The sequence below is a fragment of the Sorex fumeus genome, unplaced genomic scaffold (genome assembly GCF_029834395.1).
Source record: "Sorex fumeus unplaced genomic scaffold, SorFum_2.1 ptg000058l, whole genome shotgun sequence".
NCBI lineage: Eukaryota > Metazoa > Chordata > Mammalia > Eulipotyphla > Soricidae > Sorex > Sorex fumeus.
In genome coordinates, this window is record NW_026606115.1 from 2154962 (window position 1) to 2172698 (window position 17737).

Sequence of the window (17737 nt, forward strand, 5' to 3'; positions counted from 1 at the left end):
GAGAAAAGTTTACACATGTGATCAGCATAAATAGCAGAACAAAATTCAGTACCAAATAAATAATGCAAGGGGTTTCAAAGAGACTGAGAGCAGTGAAGGCAGGAGAAGTCAAGTATATTTCAGCTTTCTGACACTCAAGTACATTTCACTTAGTGGCACCTCCAAGCCTCACCATCTCACCAATTAGAAGTATTTGGGGTTTTTTTCCTTCTGCCACATTGCACAGAGATACTGGTTTCTGAAAGGGAGTAATATTCTATTTCAGCAAAGGGACTCATCTGAAAAGGAGTAGAAGAGTTCTGGTCATCTGTGCCCCAGATGCTCCCTCTAGAGTTACGGCTTGTCAACACTGGCTTATTTTAGTGAGGATTTGAAACAACTGCTGCTGTGATGAGTTGAAACAACTGGACCAAGGAATTTGCCCATCTTCAATAAGTCCAGTTCCTTTACAACCCAATATAAAACACTTGCTCTGGAACCTTAAAACACAAATGGCAGGTGACCCAGTGAGGAAGTAGCACCATCTCCTTCGTTTCTGGGCGCCACCTATGGATACTACACTATGCAGTGCCACAGTTTTCAATTTGCATGAAAAAAATTTAAACCTGAGGTCGGGGAGAGAGCACCAGGATCGGAGGTGCATGCGTTGCATGTTTGGGACCCTGATTTGATCTCCAGTACCACAGAATTGAATGATGTCACTCTGGAAGCTCCCGAGCACTGCCAGACCACTGCCCTGGTGGTCTTTGGCACCATTGCATCACTGGGTCTTTGGGCCAGATTGGCTGAGAATCACCGGAAGTGACCCGGGGCCCTCTTTGGGAGAGCACCTCCAAAATTCAAATCTAATAAAACCTTACTTTGCTTAAGGTCAAAACAAAAATATTTGTGACCTCTACCTGAAAGTATAACAATTGGACTCGGACCCTAAGGTTAGACCGTCTTCTGATTAGGTTATACCACCTTCACTGTGTGTTTTTCTTTGGGGATAGGTTGACACACCAGGTGATGCTGGGGATAGAGCAGGTATGTGTGAGCATTCCAGGGATCAGACCCAAGGCATCCATATTTAAGGCATGTGTTTTACCACCCAAGCCACATACCCAGCCCCTCACTGCATGTTTTTCATCTGATTCCAAAGAGCATAATATATAAAAAAAAAAAGACATGTCTTAACTACTCCAATTAGACTACTTTAGTAACCGCCAACCTCAAGAAAAGTGAATGACCATATCATAGCCTTCAACCTGATCACAGCCTCTCCTACTTAATCTTTCAAGTACCATATTGCTTTCTGCCACTGCCACATAGCAAGTCCAATCTTGCTTCCTCGGTCTTTGTACTCACTGTTCCTCCACCCACAAATCTTCAGAAGACTTCTGCTCATCTCTCTGTTCTCATCTTCAGTACCAACTCTTTGGATGGATGACCTACCCTCCGTGATCACTCAGGTCCTCCCATCTCATCACCCCTGATTTTCTTCATAGCATTCATCTTCTGAAAGTCACTTATCCTTTTGCTTTAAGTGCTAGTAGATCAATTAAATGGAAAAGTACTGTTCATCAGATGTCATGGGCTCAGACAGGGTTTATAGAACATGGTAAACCAATAATAAGCATTTTTTAAAATTTTTATTAGTGAGACACCATGAGGTAGAGTTGTAGACTTACAAAATTTTGTGCTTGGGTTTCAATTATACAATGATCAAATACCCATCCCTCCACCAGTGCCCATTTTTGAGCACATCAATTAATGAACGACTAAACTCTATTTTTTGATCACTGTGAGTTAGAGCATAACAAAGCTGTCCATGACTAGGTTTCAGTCAAATGATATTCACAACACCCATACCTCCATCAGTGTAATTTCCCAGCACCAGTGTTCCCAGTTTCCCTTCCACGCTTCCAAAGTACCCACCACCCCTGCCTGCCTCTACGGAAGGCACCTCTTCTCTCCCTTTCTTTTTCTCTCTCTCATTTTAGGCATTATGGTTTGCAATACAGATGCAAATTATCATATATATTCCTTTACCTACTTTCAACACCCAGTTCTTGTCCAGAGTGATCATTTCGAACTAACGTTGTCATAATGGACCCTCCTCTATATTAACTACCCTTCACCCCCCACACACACTTTTGTGGTAATTTTCAACCACTGATCAGTCCTCCTGACCCATTTTCCCTGGCCTTAGATATTAGTTTCATACCTTTTTTTTTTGCTTTTTGGGTCACACCTGGCAATGCACAAGGGGTTACTCCTGGCTCTGCACTCAGGAATTACCCCTGGTAGTGCTCGGGGGACCATATGTGATGCTGGGAATCGAACCTAGGCCGGCCGTATGCAAGGCAAAGCCCTACCCACTGTACTATCACTCAGCTCCCCATACGGTTATATATATATATATATATATATATATATATATGTGTGTGTGTGTGTGTATATATATATATATATATATCCCACAAATAAAAGCAGTCATTCTATATCTGCCCCTATTCTCCTGACTCATTTCACTTAGCATGACACTCTCCAGGTTCATCCATTTATAGAAAATTTCATAACCTCATTTTTCCTTGCAGGAGTGTGTCTCTATACACAGCATCCGTCATTCTGACTATTATATGACTTGGAGTGTTTTTATTTGGGTCTCTTTTAGCTGGCAGCCTTCTGGCTCCTTGGATCTGGATGTCTGCGTTCTTTAACTCTGGGTACTTTTCAGCAATGATTTCTTTGACTGTGGCTTTTTCATTGGGGTTGCCTCCCTGTCTTTCTGGTACTTTCATGATTCTAATGTTATGACCTCATTTTTTTCTAACAGCTATGTAGTGTTTGGATGTCTACATTCTTTAACTCTGGGAACATTTCAGCAATGATTTCTTTGACTGTGGCTTTTCATTGGTGTTGCCTCCCTGTCTTTCTGGTACTTTGATGATTCTAATGTTGGAATGACCTCATTTTTTCTAACAGCTATGTAGTGTTCCATTATGTAGATGTACCATAGTTTCTTTATCCATTCTTCTGTTCTCGGCACTTCAGACACTATATTCTTATGAGAAATCATCAAACTTTCCATCATGCCAAATTTTAGACAAGAAGTTTCTTCATGATTGACAAGGCTACTCACTTTACTGCATTTCTATTTTAGTTCATCATGTTGCAAAAAATTTTAGTGCAAAACAAACATCCAAATAAAAACAACTGAAAAGAAAAACTTACGGAAAAAATGCTGTGTGTCACAGGCTGGCTGTTGTTGACTTCTACTTGATAAGATAAGCATCTGCTTAAAAATTTTGGTGGGTTCTCCCATTGCACATGCAAGTAACCATTGTGGAAGAAAAGACTTTTAATTCGTGGAGGATCAGGTTTCACTGAAAATTAGAAATCCGAGAATACCATTTAGTTTCCAGAGTTTATATGATTTATACATATATACAAAAAGATAATGAAGGTCACAAATCAAAATTAAAATAGGGCTATGCCATCTGATTAGACCGAAAATTCTACATTTTTTAATTTTTAATTTTATATTATGATTGTTTTCTCTTTCCCTCCCTCTGTTGACATTGTTGCTATGATGTGTAAGCCACACATATTTCTTTGTAATGTTCACAGGTGTGGGTCTTCTTTAGTTATGGCATGCACACACTCTGGCTTTAATGCTCATTCGGGTTGCTATAGTGCTCATGCATATGCTCACTCACAATCACATTCCTGGGTGAGGTATGCCCAGAAATCACTTGCAACAACAGTGATCACAGACAGCTGAGCAGCCAAGATTACCACCAGTGCACATGGCAGCATAGGAGATCAAACATACAACCTCATGCTTACAAAACAGACACTTTAGCTACAAAGATATCTCCTGAACTCTACAATTTCTGAGTACCTACAGTAAATATCAGAAAATTATTTTATTTAATTTGGTTTTGGAGTCACACGTGGTGGTACTCAGGGCTTACTCTTGGTTCTGTGCTCACGGATCAGTCCTGGTGGGCTTGGGAATATACATTTTAATTTTAATTATTATTTTATTTTAATTAGAGATAATTTAATTATTATTTAATTAAGTGATTTAATGGTGCCTAGTACCATTAGGGCCATCCAGACAGTTCTTGAGGGCTTCTAGGGCAGCAATATATGGGGTGCTAGGGACTGAGCCTGGGTTGGCCATGTGGGAGGCAAGTGACTTCTCCACTCTACCATCTCTCTAGCCCCAGAAGTTTATTTTTAAATATTTAGTAAATCTTTGAATAACGTAAGAGAGGTGTCTGGTAGATAAACTCAGATTTGCATCTGGTAGAATATGACTAATGGGTAGTTAGAACACTCAGCTGTATCACAGAGAAAAAGAGAAGTGCTTTTGTCCACGATGTGCCTCCCTCCAAGTGACGAAGGGTATCAAGGGACACTTGGTACAATGGGGTTCTCCAGCTGCCACTCACTTATGTCAGTCAAAGAACAAAAGCATAACATTAGCCTAGAGTCAGGGAAATGGCTCAAAATGCTGCTGTACATGCATTGCTTGAAGGAGCCCCAGGTTCAATTCCCAGGACCCCACAGTCCTCCAAATACTATCAAGAGTGACCCCTCTGATAAGCATAGAATGATCACACTCATTTGAAGGATATTAAAAATAATAATAGTATGAGAATAATAATAGTATGATAATAATACCCAAAGACAGTAGAAATGAAGGTCAGGAGGACTGGTCCATGGTAGGAAGCTTGCCACAAGTTGTGGAGGAGTGCATTTAGGACAGAGAAGGGACCACAATGACAATGATAATTGTAAATGACCACTCTAGACAATAACTGAATGCTGAAAAGAAGTAAAGTGATATACATTGTAAGCTTTCAGTAACACTATTGCAAACAGCAGTGCCTAAATGGAGAGAGAAGTAGAGAAAGAGGAAAAGTGCCATAGAGGCAGGCTGGAGAGGGAAGGGAAGGAAACTTGGGACAATGGTGGTGGGAAATGTATGCTGGGGATGGGTGTTGGAACATTGTGTGACTAAAACTCAATCATGAACAACTTTGTAACTGTATCTCAAAGTAATTCAATTAAAAAATAAAAACACCACTTAAAAAGTTATAAGCAAGTGTGACCCCTTAGCACCACTGGGTATGGCCTCTTCTCAAAAAGAAAGCATTAGCCCAGTATCTGTCACATCTTGAGGTGAATGAACCTCAAAGACATTGTGATAAATGAAATAAGGCTGCCACCAAAGCACATGTACTATATGAATCTACTCCTATGAGATATGCAACATAGTAAAAAATCCTAGATAACAGAACTTAGAAAGGTGGTTCAAGGGCTTGTGGGAAGGGCAGAGTGGCAATGTGTTTTTCATGGAGCTTCATTTGTTTGTTTTTGCTTTGGAGCCACACCCTACTGTGCTCAGGGCTTACTCCAGACTCTGTACTATCTCTGACTATCTGAGGTGCTGGAGATCAAATTCTTGGTTGGCCATGAGCAAGAAAAGAGTCCTACTCACTGTACTATCACTCCAGCTCCATCACAGAGCTTCAGTTTGATGAAACAAAGAGTTTTGTTGCACAATACTACTCAATGGGTCACCAACTTAAAGATGGTCTTAATAAATATGGTCAATTTAATGGTTTGTGAATATATATATGTATATATTGCTTTTTGGGTCACAACCGGTGATGCACAGGGGTTACTCCTGGCTCTGCACTCAGGAATTACCCCTGGTGGTACTCAGGAGACCATATGGGATGCTGGGAATCAAATTTGGGTCAGCCGCATGCAAGGCAAACGCCCTACCTGCTGTGCTATTGCTCCAGCCCCGGTTTGTGAATATATTACTACAGTTTAAAGCTTAAAGGTGGGGGCAGGGAATGGGCAGAGAGATAGAACAGCAGGTAAGGTGCTTATCTTGCATATGCCCAATCCATGTCCAATCCACAGCACTGCATATATTGCTCTGTACCCAGCCAGGAGTGATTCCTGAGCACAGAGCCAAGAATAAACCTTCAGTACCACTGGATAAGGTCTCAACACCCCCCCCAACCTTTATAAAACCTGGAGCTCATATTTTGCACAATCCGGGGCACCACCTGCTATAGCCCAAACACAAATAAAGCACAGATATGAGAGCAGTTCCTGAGCACCATTTGGTATGGCCTAAAAACAAATGAATAAATTAATTAAATAAATGGCCAGAGAGATAGAACAGTGGGTGCACACCTTTCATATGGCCATCCCAGGTTTTAACCCCTCACCCCAAATGGACCCTTATACTCCGTTAAGAGTGATCCCTGAGCACAGAGCGAGAGCCCCAGGTTCAACTCCCAGCACTGCATGGTATCCTGAGTACTGCTGGATATATTCCCAAAACCAAAATAATAGTTATTTTAAATATAACTGGTTAATTAAATAAAATCGTTAAAGCAGTCAACTTAGTTTTTCATGAGCAAGCTATCTTAAGGCTAACAGAAGAGAGTAGATAATAAACACAATATAATTTGAATATATCTTCTGATTTAAAAGGATTTCCCTTTATATCACCATTAACAGTCAGGAAAAGACCAGCAAAATGAGCTTTAAAAGGTCTGCTGATGGAGGCCAAAGAGAATAGTACAGCAGGTAGGGCATTTGCTTTGAATGTGGTCGACCTGGGTTCAATTCCCAAGACCCCAGATGGTCCCTCAGATCTGCTAGGAGTGATACCTGAGCGCAGAGCCAGGATTAAGTCTTGGCATCTCCAAGTGTAGCCCCAAACCAAAATAAAATAAAAGGTCTATTGACACTGTGACAATATTGGAAGGTGTGGATGCTGGAAAGTTATATGCATAAAACCATATCATGAACAGTATGGTGTCTCACAATTTTTTTTTCTTTTTTGGTTTTTAGACCACATCTGGTTATACTCAGGGGCTACTCCTGGCTCTGAACTCAGGGATCACCCCTGGTGGTGCTCAGGGATGGGATATCAGGGATCAAACCCAAATTAGCAGGTTGCAAAGCAAGTGCCTTATCTGCTGTGTTATCTATGCAACCTTTAACATTTTTGAAAACTTTGAAAACACTGTGACATGTAAATATACCACAGGAAAAAGGATATAAACCCCTTTTCTTAGTTTCTGGGAAGAAAAGGAAATGAATGTCACTGACTATATGTCATGGGTAAATGTTAGTTTAATTATTTATTTGTCTTTATATTTATGTATCTTAGAAATTTTCCATAATGAAATGTTTTTAAAATATGGGGAAATGATTCTAAAAAATATGGGGGAAAAGGTCCACCAAAGGTCAAAGAAATAACTAAATACACTGGGCTCAGACTTTGCATGCAAGATCCCCAGGTTCAATCCCCAGCACTGCATGGTACCCTGAGCACTATCAAGAGTGACTCTCAATCACAGTGCCAGAAGAAGCTCCTGTACACTATCAGTTGTGACTTAATGATCATAAATAAATGAATAAAATACTCATTGGGTTTTTGGTGGGTGCGGGATTGGGTCATACCCCATACTACTCATGCGGTATTGATTCCCTGTCAATGGGTAAGCACTATATGTGGGTGCCAGGAATTCAACCAGCATTGGCATCATTGCAAATAAAGCACCTTAACCTCTGTTCTATATCTCCTGCCCAAATATACCCATTATTAGGAATGAGGCTGATAGATAGCTCAAAGGACTGGAGAACTTGTTGGAATTTGGGAAAGCCAGGTTTGATACCCAACAATGTATTGTTTCCCAAGAACCACTGGGAGTGACCACCCCCCCAAAAAAACCTAAATCCTTTGTTAAAAAATAGAATTGAAGAGGTGATGAATAAAGTTCTGCTCATACAAGAATGAGATAAATTATTTCTCCAACATTCATGTGATAACACATCGATATCAAAGATAAATGAGGTAGTAGTGGAACTATACAAAAAAAACCCAACACCATCAAAAAATGGGGTGAAGAAATAAACAGAAACTATATCCAAGAAGAAATACAAATGGCCTAAAGGCACATGAAAAAATGCTCTGCATCACTATTCATCAGAGTGATAGATTTCAAAACAACAATGTGATAGCATCTGCCACAGTAGCTGGCACATATCAAAAAGAATAAGGACAATCAGTGCTGCTGTGGATTGCTCACTGCATGTGGGAATGTCAACTGGTCCAGTCTTTCTGGAAAATAGTATGAACATTTCTAAAATATGGACATTCCTAAAAAATTACTTGCATTCGACCCAGCATCTCCACTTCCTGGAATGTACTCCAAGGACCCAAAAACAAATTGGATAAAAGACACTGGCACCCCTAAGTTCCTTGTAACCCTATCCACAAGAGTCAAAATCTAGAAACAAGCCAGATATTCAAGAATAGATGACTGCATAAAGAAACTATGGTAATACACACATTAGACTATTACTTGATCATATGAAAAGATAGTCATGAAACTGACTGCTACATGGAGTGACCTAGAGAGTATCATGCTGCGTGAAGTTAGAAAGAGAGACTCCAGCCTACACAGAGTGATCTCTCTCATATGCAGCGGGCCCAGTAACGTCTCCATTGGAGACTTTGTTGTTACTGTGTCTGGCATATCGAATACTCTCGGTAGCTTGCCGGGCTCTCATATGCAGGACACAAATAACACAATAGTGGAATAATGAATACCCAAAGGCAATGGAAACAAAGAACATGAAAACTGGTCTTCAGTAGGCAACATGCCACTTGAAAGCCCTAGGGGATAGGACAGGGAGGGGACAATGTCTATGTAGAGGGAAGAGTTCAACCAGGAAAAAGAGGTGGTGCTGAAAGGTGGTAAAGTGTTAGGCATGAAACTCTATAAGCAACAGTTTTGTAAGCCACAGTGCAAAATGTGTTTTATAATGCCTCTCATAAAAGCAGGGTGGGAGGGCTGGAGTGATAGCACAGTGGATAGGGCGTTTGCCTTGCATGCAGCCGAACCAGGTTCAATTCCCAGCATCCCATATGGTCCCCCAAGCACTTTCAGGAGTAATTCCTGAGTGCATGAGCCAGGAGTAACCCCTGTGCATCGCTGGGTGTGACCCACATAAAGCCAAAAAAAGAAAAAAAGCAGGGTGGGAACCAAATGGGAAGGGCATTGGTGGAGGAAAATAGGCACTGATGAAGGGATCAATATTGAAACATCATATGCCTGAACCTCAATCACATATAACTTGTAATTTCACAGTAACTAAATAAAACAAATAAAATTTTTAAAACTTAATTTCTGCTCATTTTTGTCAGGTCATGATTATATTTGCCTATAAATCTTCAGAACCTGGGCTCCCTTTCTGAGGTTTTACAACAAAGAAATAAGCCTGATGCTACACTCGTCTGCTTTAGAGATTCACAACATAGTTTTATACAACATTTGGACTTTAAGACAATCCTTTCAGGGAGCTAGAGAGATAGTACAGTAGGTATGGCTTTTGTCTTGCATGTGATTGACCCTGGTTTGATGGCCAGCAGCATGTTGTCTTCCAAGCACTGCCAGGAGTGAGCCCTGAACAGAGAGACAGGATTAAGCACTGAGCACCCCTCAGTGTGACCCCTAAGGCAAAAATATAAAGAGGATTCTACGCCTTATTTTAAGAGTAAATAGCCTGTTTTCTCAGTGCCTAGGGGTGCCTCCAATAGTGCTAGAGGGCCCTGGGAGACACTCCCAGAGATGCTGGGCCAGTAATGCAGCCAGATGGTTCAGTGCTTGGACCAGCAGTGTGGTAAAATCCAATGTGCTCAATCTCGTGGTGCTAGAGCACAAGGCACTCAGAGACTACCAGAACAATTAACCAGTAGTGTTACAGAAGGTTATATGATGCTGGGGATGGAATTTGGGATCTTGCACCTGCTAGACACACACTCCTTTGAGTTATCTCCCAAGCACAAGCAAACCATTTAAAATGAGTTTATATTCTTGTGTTAGATGAAGAAACTAGCTAGACCTTCCAGAATAAATTTTATTTCCAAGAGCTGTTTCTAGTCATAGTGGTGCTCAAGGAATATTCCTGGCATGATGACTGGTGGACCATATGGTGCTGAGAATAAAAGTCAGGGTTGTAACATGCAAAGCATGTGCTTCTATAAATACTTTCCCTACTTACCAAGTAAGGAGGCTGTGCCTGTTGTCTTGAATAATAAGTATTGGTGCCACACAGAGTGCTTGAATAACAATCCTGATTACATCACCACCAGCATAAGCTTTTTTAAGCGATTTATTATTATTATTATCATCATTTTCTTCTTGGGTCACACCCGGCGATGCACAGGGGTTACTCCCAGCTTATGCACTCAGTAATTACTCCTGGTGGTGCTCGGGGGACCATATGGGATGCTGGGAATAGAACCCGGGTCGGCCGCGTACAAGGCAAATGCCCTACCCACTGTGCTATCTCTCCAGCCCCAAGTGATCTATTATTTTAGAAACTATATTCTATCCTATCTATTCTGCAGACTAATCCTCTCAACTATCAGAAGTGAAAGAAGATATACACATTCAGAGTCAGAGAGCTCACACTCCAATTTTGGTTATAGAACTAGTTGTTTGCTATGCTTGCTATAATCTTAGCCTATTCACAAATGAGCAAATATAAAGTATGTGGCACAAGTGCTCAATAAATGTTAGCGTTCCAAAAGTTTCCTCTTTTGAAGGGGTCTATCAATGGAGTCCACTGAAATACAGTCCATTCCCCCTGAGGAAATATTCACATTCCAGTCATCATCTTTTATTATTCATGTTGATTATTCAAAGAACAATTACATTAACATGTCACAGAAAACTTGACTTCTAGAACTTACCATGAGACGCTAAATGCACTATATGAAAGAAGGGTCTGATTTTTTTCTCCTTATCCGTGACCATTATTTGGACATTGTATTGTTCAAAACTGAAATCTTCCAGCATAGTCAGAGCAAAGGAGCAACCAATGTGTTCACCTTCTCTAGAGAAGTTTTCACACTTATGTATTTTTCTGAGGCTGCTGTGCCTATAAGAGAAAATGAGACAACTGTTTATACTATTTAAAACAAATATTCAAGAAACAAGGATAAAATTTATTTTTAATGACTGAATCTCCATGTAAAGCAACAGCTGCAGGACCCAGTAAAACAGGGCTTAGAGAAGCTGTTGTCAAGGTTTTTACATCTGTGGACTGGTACCTGTCTGCAAATGGGTCCACAGACATGGAGTTATAACAAAGGTACTACAACAGTGTGTTTTAACCTTTCTACATCAGCACACAAGCACCAGCCCATGACAGTGACTTAGAACACCTTCCTTCTAAACATATGGTCATAGGCTTAAATTCCCAAAGTTCCACATGTACCAATGGTGATCCTGGAAGCTCTGCTCCCTTCAATCCCCAGTACCACAGGCAATTATTGGTCACGGTACGGAGGGTGTATGTGAACATCTCAGAAAGGGGTAGAACCCTGGCAAATACCACAACTAAAAGAGGTATGAAAATGTTACAGCCAAAAAGTGTGACCTCTGGTAGGCACATGTTTAAGTAACACAGTGATCCGTGGTGAAAATCCACAACCATTAATTCAAGTTCCTCAACTTAGAATGTGACCCTGACAAGCACATGTGCAAGCACTGAAACTAAAGGTGCATAACCCTCAATGAACACTGCAACCTGACATGCTATTCCCCAGCAAGTACCACAGCTAAAAATGTGCAAACAGTGAATGTTCAATTCCTGTCACTGCAACAATATAAACATCAATAATGACTAAGGGAAGGGGGATCAGGGACAGAATAAAAACTAAAACCAATATAAAAGAAGCAATATTTGCAATAAGGAAGCATAGCTTTCCTTAAAACCCTGTTTTCATGTGGTTCCATTTCATACTCTAGTCAGAAAAGTATGTTTCCCTTTGAAGGGAAAGAGGAGAAAGAGACAGAATAAAAGAATGAAAATTAAATCCAACAGAAAAAACAAGTATTAGTAATAAGATAAGATAGCTTTCCTAAAACTTTATTTTATTATGTGGCTCCATTTCATACCCCAAGAAGTAAAGAATGTTCCCCTTTGATGATCAATGATACTTTCAATAGTTATGGAAATTATAGAAATCCTGACTCTTTTTCCTCTTCACCAAGAGAGAATAGGTTATGAAGCCAGTATGAGGTCTCATGTTTAAGAATGCTTCATCGGGGGACCAGAGCAATAGTGCAGCAGCAGGTAGGGCATTTGTCTTGTACTCAGGTTTGATCCCCAGCATCCCCTACGTTACACTGAGCCCACTAGGAGTAATTCCTAAGTGCAGAGTTAGGAGTAAGCCCTGAGCACTGCTGGGTGTGTCCCGTCCTCCCCACCACACACATAAAATGCTTCATCTACTGATTTTGGTTTCTCTAGCTTCCCCTTCCTTGTTTTCATGTTTCTCGCCTTTCTCAACCCATGGAGTTCTTCACACCCTGTCTTCAGCTGTCTCTGATGTTCTCGTATTTCTTAGTCATTCACTCATTCACCTTTAGTTTATCACATCCATTCCTTGATTAGAATTTTTAGTCTTAGAATACCTAATCCTGACCTCTCACCAGATTTACAACTGGCTCACTTGACAATATTATTCTTGCCTCAAATTCAGTGACCAAAACACATGTACCATCTTCTTTCCCAAGATGGCTTTCCTTCTAACTTACCAAATTCCATCAATTGGTGCTTATTTTTCCTAGACTCCTCAATTAGATCATTTATACCTTTCCCTATACTCTTCACTCCTTTCCCTATATTCATCAGCAATTGTTTTTTCTTTCTTTGCAAACCAATGATGTTCCTTCCCATGACTTTCATCCTGTTTCATGCCAGAATCACTTCTAGTTTGATGGGCTCCCCGATTAAAACCCATTGACCTTGAGTATGAATGCCTTTCAAAAACTGACAGATGATTGTTCCAGAGCATGACTTTCTCCATATCTTACTCTACTGTGTGACTTTAAATGCCTGCCATAACTGGTACTGCTGGTATCAGAGTTCCCATTTCATAAATCTTCACATATATCACAATGTCCATAAGCACCTAGTGCAGTAACACCAGAGATTGTAATAACAATAATCATAATACCTGGTGAAAACTCTACCTTCAGTACAGAGAACCCTTTAAAAAATAACAATGGTCTGCATCTCCCTGATGATTAATGATTTAGAGCATTTTCTCATTTGCCTTTTAGCCATTTGGATTTCTTCTTTGAGAAAGATTCTGATCATTTCGATGCCCCATTTTATGCATGGTTTGGAGGCCAGCCACACATGCTACGGGTAAAGGGAGCTCAGATAGAGAAGGGAGCACCAAATAAAGGGTGTTGGGAGGATCTTCCCAGGATGGGAGAAGCATGCTGAAAGTAGAGTATAGACCAAACATGATTGCCACCCAATGCCTCTTTTGAAAACCACAACACCCAAAAGGAGAGAGAGAACAAAAGGGAATGCCCTGCCACAGAAGCACAGTAGGATGGGGGGAGGGAGGGATACTGGGACCCGTGGTAGTGGAAAATGGGCACTGGTGGAGGGATGGGTATTTTATCACTGTATGATAGAAACCCATGCACAATAATCTGTAAGTCTACAATTGTACCTCATGGTGTTTCACTAATAAAAATTAAAAATAAATAAATAACAATAGGAATTCTGTTTGATCCAGCAGTACTGCTGCTGGGCAGAAACCCAAAAGAAATGGATAGAACATTTTGGAAAGGTATTTCCACCCCCACTCCTAGAAGCATCAGTCACAATATCCAAAAGATGGAATTCTTATTACAATCTCTAGTGATACTCTTCATTACACATTGTTTTCTAGGCTGTAATAACTGGTAAAGGACAGAGGAGTCAGTGCTTACATCAAGAGAGATAAAAGTTGTGTAAAAGGAAGATTATGGTTTTTTGTTTGTTTAATTTCTTTTTATTAAGGCACTTACAAAGTTGTTCACAACTGGGTGTTTGACATAGAATGTTCCATCATCAGTACCACCACCAATGTCAACTTCCCTCTCCGCCAGTATTCCTAGGTTTCCTCTCCTAACTGCTCATCCCAGTCCTGGTCTGCCATTTTGACAGACACTTTATAAATTTGGTTTACAGCTGTTTAGTATTCCATTGTGGATATATACCATATCTTCATTAGCCACTGATCTTCTGTTGGACATCTATGTTAACTGCCAATATTAGCTATTGCACTGAGTGCTGCAATGAATAATGTTATGCATACATCCTTTTGAATGGATGTTTTTCTGTCCTGGGGGTAGATACTCAAAAGTGGAACTGCTGAGTTGTAAAGTACCTCAATTTAAAATTTACTGAAAACTCTCCCATACTCTTTTCTATAAGGACTGAAACAGATAACATTCCTACCAGCAGTGGATGAAAGTCCTTTGTCATCACATCCCAGCCAACACGGATTGTTACAACTATTTTTGGTATGTGTCATTCTCATTGGCATAAGATGATATTTCAGGGCCATATTGAGGTGGATTTCCCTAATCATAATTTATGGTGAGTATTTTTTATGGACTTGTAGGCCCTCTGTTTTTTCTTATACATAGAATTCCCTGTTCATTTTTTCTTTCCATTTTTGTTAGGTTTGGGGATTTTTTTGTTGCTGATCTTTGTGAGTATTTTATAGATCCTGAATGTCAACAATACAGCACACTGGCTAGCTACAAAGTCAGTACACAAAAATTGTACACATTTTGGGGGTATGGTGCCGCCAGCAGGTCAATCTGTACCTGTGAGGCGAGTGCATCAGCAGCCTAATGGCGCCTTCAGACTTCCAGATACCCCAAAATTGCTGCTGTACCTTTGGACAGACCCCAAAAACTTGGGGCAAAGTTTACCAAGAAAGTAAACGGCCAAAAGTTAGGTATGTGGGAGATATGCCCACAAACCACCTTTGGCTTAGCTATATAACTGGAGGCATGGCCTCTCTGGTTCCTGATGGAACTGCTTAATGGCCATGATCCCAGAGTCTCAAAAGTGAATCTCGGAACCCAAAGGCTTTTGGCAGAAATGCGTCCTGTTCCTGCAGTAGGTTGCTGGCGCTGGAACACTCCAGGTGGGAATAGGTTTCGTGCCTTGGCCTGTTCCCCCTGGCGGCCTGGTGACCACCATCCTCCAGAGGCCACTGGACAGTCAGGTTTGGGCCTACAGTGACGAGACACATGGGGCCTCACCACATGGGGGTGGAACCGACTCTTTCTCCCCATCCCAATGAGACCCCGAGTCGCCGCCTACAAACGGCCTCTCTGGCTCCTGATCAAGCTTATTAATAGCCATGATACCAGAGACTCAGAAACAAATCTTGAAACCCAGTGGCTTTTGGCAGAAATGCATCTGGACTGCATACAAGGGGGCTGCCGGCTCAGAGCTTATTGGAAAGCCAGATATGAACCGGCGGTGACGGGGCAACTGCAGTCTCATGGGAAGGGGGGTGGTACCGACTCATCCTTCACGCCCTACCAAGGTCACGAGTTGCCCCCCACAAGCACGGCCATGGCTCCAGAGGGAAAAGGACTTAATCCAGAGCCCGGAAGCTTGCGGCAGAAAAGTGATTGGACCATGCGTTAAAGTATGGCGCCATTCCTCCCCAGGAGGGAAATGGTGTTTCTCCCTTCCGTCTTCCCCCCACCCCCGGCAGCAAGGTGGCTGCCACCTCAGAGCGTATTGGAAAGCCAGGTTTGAGCCGGCGGTGACGGGGCAACTGCAGTCTCATGGGAAGGAGGGCGGTACTGGCTCGTCCTTCACGCCCTACTGAGGTCACGAGTTGCCCTCCACAAGCGGCTCTCTGGCATTGCCATGGCTCCAGAGGCAAAAGACTTAATCCAGAACCCGGCAGCTTGCAGCAGAAAAGTGAATGGACCATGCGTTAAACTAGGGTACCATGCCTCCCAAGGAGGTCACGAGGCCCTACAGAGGTCACGAGTTACCTCCCACGAGCGGCTGTCCTGCACAGCCATAACACCGGACACACCGAAACCAATCTCATAATTATCTGGTTCTTTGCAGAAATCCAAAATCGTGGCCGCATGACATTATATGATTCTCATAACCAGCTATAGAAAACAAAATATTTCACAATGCTTTTTCAGCAATTCTGATTGTTTGGGGAGTAAATTCTAAACAATAATGGTGCATCTTTTGTCGAAATAATGAATGTAATCAATGTAGAGAAGAGTTAAGTAGAAATCATCTGCCTCACAGGCATTTGGAGGGGTGGGAGGGGGTATACTGGGGTTCTTGGTGGTGAAAAATGAGTACTGGTGAAGGGAAAGGTGTTTGATCATTGTATGACGGAGACTTAAACCTGAAAGCTTAGTAACTTTTCCCACAGTGATTCAATAAATAAATATAAAAAGAAGAAAAAAGAAAAAAAATTAAGGTGGAGTTCATGCCCAATTCAATCAACTAATCAGTGGCTGAATAAATAGCAGTACTCCTACAAAAAAATTGTACACATTTTATATACAAATAATGAATCAGAAGAGAAAGATATCATAGAATCTACACATTTAAAATCATGTCCAAAAATATCAAGTACTTAGGAATCTACAAAACAGGCAGAAGATCTACACCATGAAAAATTCAAAACAAGAAATTAAAGAATAGAAGTTGAAATTGAATAAGAATAGAAATTTCTTAAAAAAAATAAATAGAAGACTTTTAAAAATAGAAAAATATTCCATGCTCTTGGATTAGAAGAATCATTATTGTCAAGATGGCCATCTTACATAAACTACTATATAGATTCAATGCAATAGTTCTCCAAATTAGACAACATTCTTCGAGGACTTAGAATAGCCCATTATAAAGTTTGTATGGAATCATAAAAGACCCGAAATAGCCAAAACCATACTGAAAAATAAGAAACTGGTGGGGATATAATTATCTAAACTGAAACTATACTATAAAGTCATAGTGATCAAAACAGCATGATATTGGATAAGACCAACTCTCAGACAAGTGGGTCAGAATAGAATATCCAAGAACAAATCCCCACATATATGTTCAGCTGGTTTTTGACAAAGGTGCTGAGAGCATGAGATGAACTAAAGACAGCTTCTTCAACAAATAGTGTTGTAAAAACTGGATAACCACAAGAAAAAAACATGATCCATATCTCACATCTTATACAAAAATCAATTCAAAGTGAATCAAAGATTACGAGATCAGACCAGAATCTATAACATGTATCTAGGAAAATGCAGGCAGAACACTTCAGGATTCTGGACCTCAAAGCTGCCCTTCAATGATACAATGTCACTGGCAAAGGTAACAGAATCAAAAATAAAGAAACTGGACTTCTTCAAATTAAAGAGTTTCTTTTTTACTGAATCACTGTGAGATACGGTTAAAAAGCTTCCATAATTGAGTTTCAGTCATACAATGATGAAACACTCATCCTTCCACCAGTATACTTTTTCCTCCACCAATGTCCCCAGTATCCCTCCCCCCATCCTACCCCTCCCCCTGCCTCTATGACAGACTATTTCCCTTTAACTCTCTGTCTCTACTTTTGGGCATTATGGTTAGCAATACAGATACTGAGAGACCATCATGTTTGGTCCTTTATCTACTTTCAGCACACATCTTCCATCCCAAGCGATCCCTCCAACCATGACTGACTTAGTGATCCCTTCTCTATCCCAGCTGCCTTTTCTCCCAGCTCATGAGGCAGGCTTCCAACAATGGAGCAATCTTCCTGGACCTTGTCTTTACTGTGCTTGGGTGTTAATCTCATATTATGTTA

The 17737-nt window shown here is 40.9% G+C and overlaps 1 protein-coding gene across 2 annotated transcripts in view; it reads right to left on the minus strand.

The window, feature by feature from the left end:
• The window catches only part of IL13RA1 (interleukin 13 receptor subunit alpha 1), a 91759-nt gene that overhangs the window by 33239 nt on the left and 40783 nt on the right, over positions 1–17737 (minus strand). For both annotated transcript variants that reach the window (XM_056125844.1, XM_056125845.1), the window contains exons 5-6: positions 10790–10977; positions 3217–3368 (exon numbers count right to left, since the gene is read on the minus strand). In XM_056125844.1, coding sequence (XP_055981819.1) covers positions 3217–3368; positions 10790–10977 — 340 coding nt within the window. The remainder of the gene's footprint in view (positions 1–3216; positions 3369–10789; positions 10978–17737) is intronic.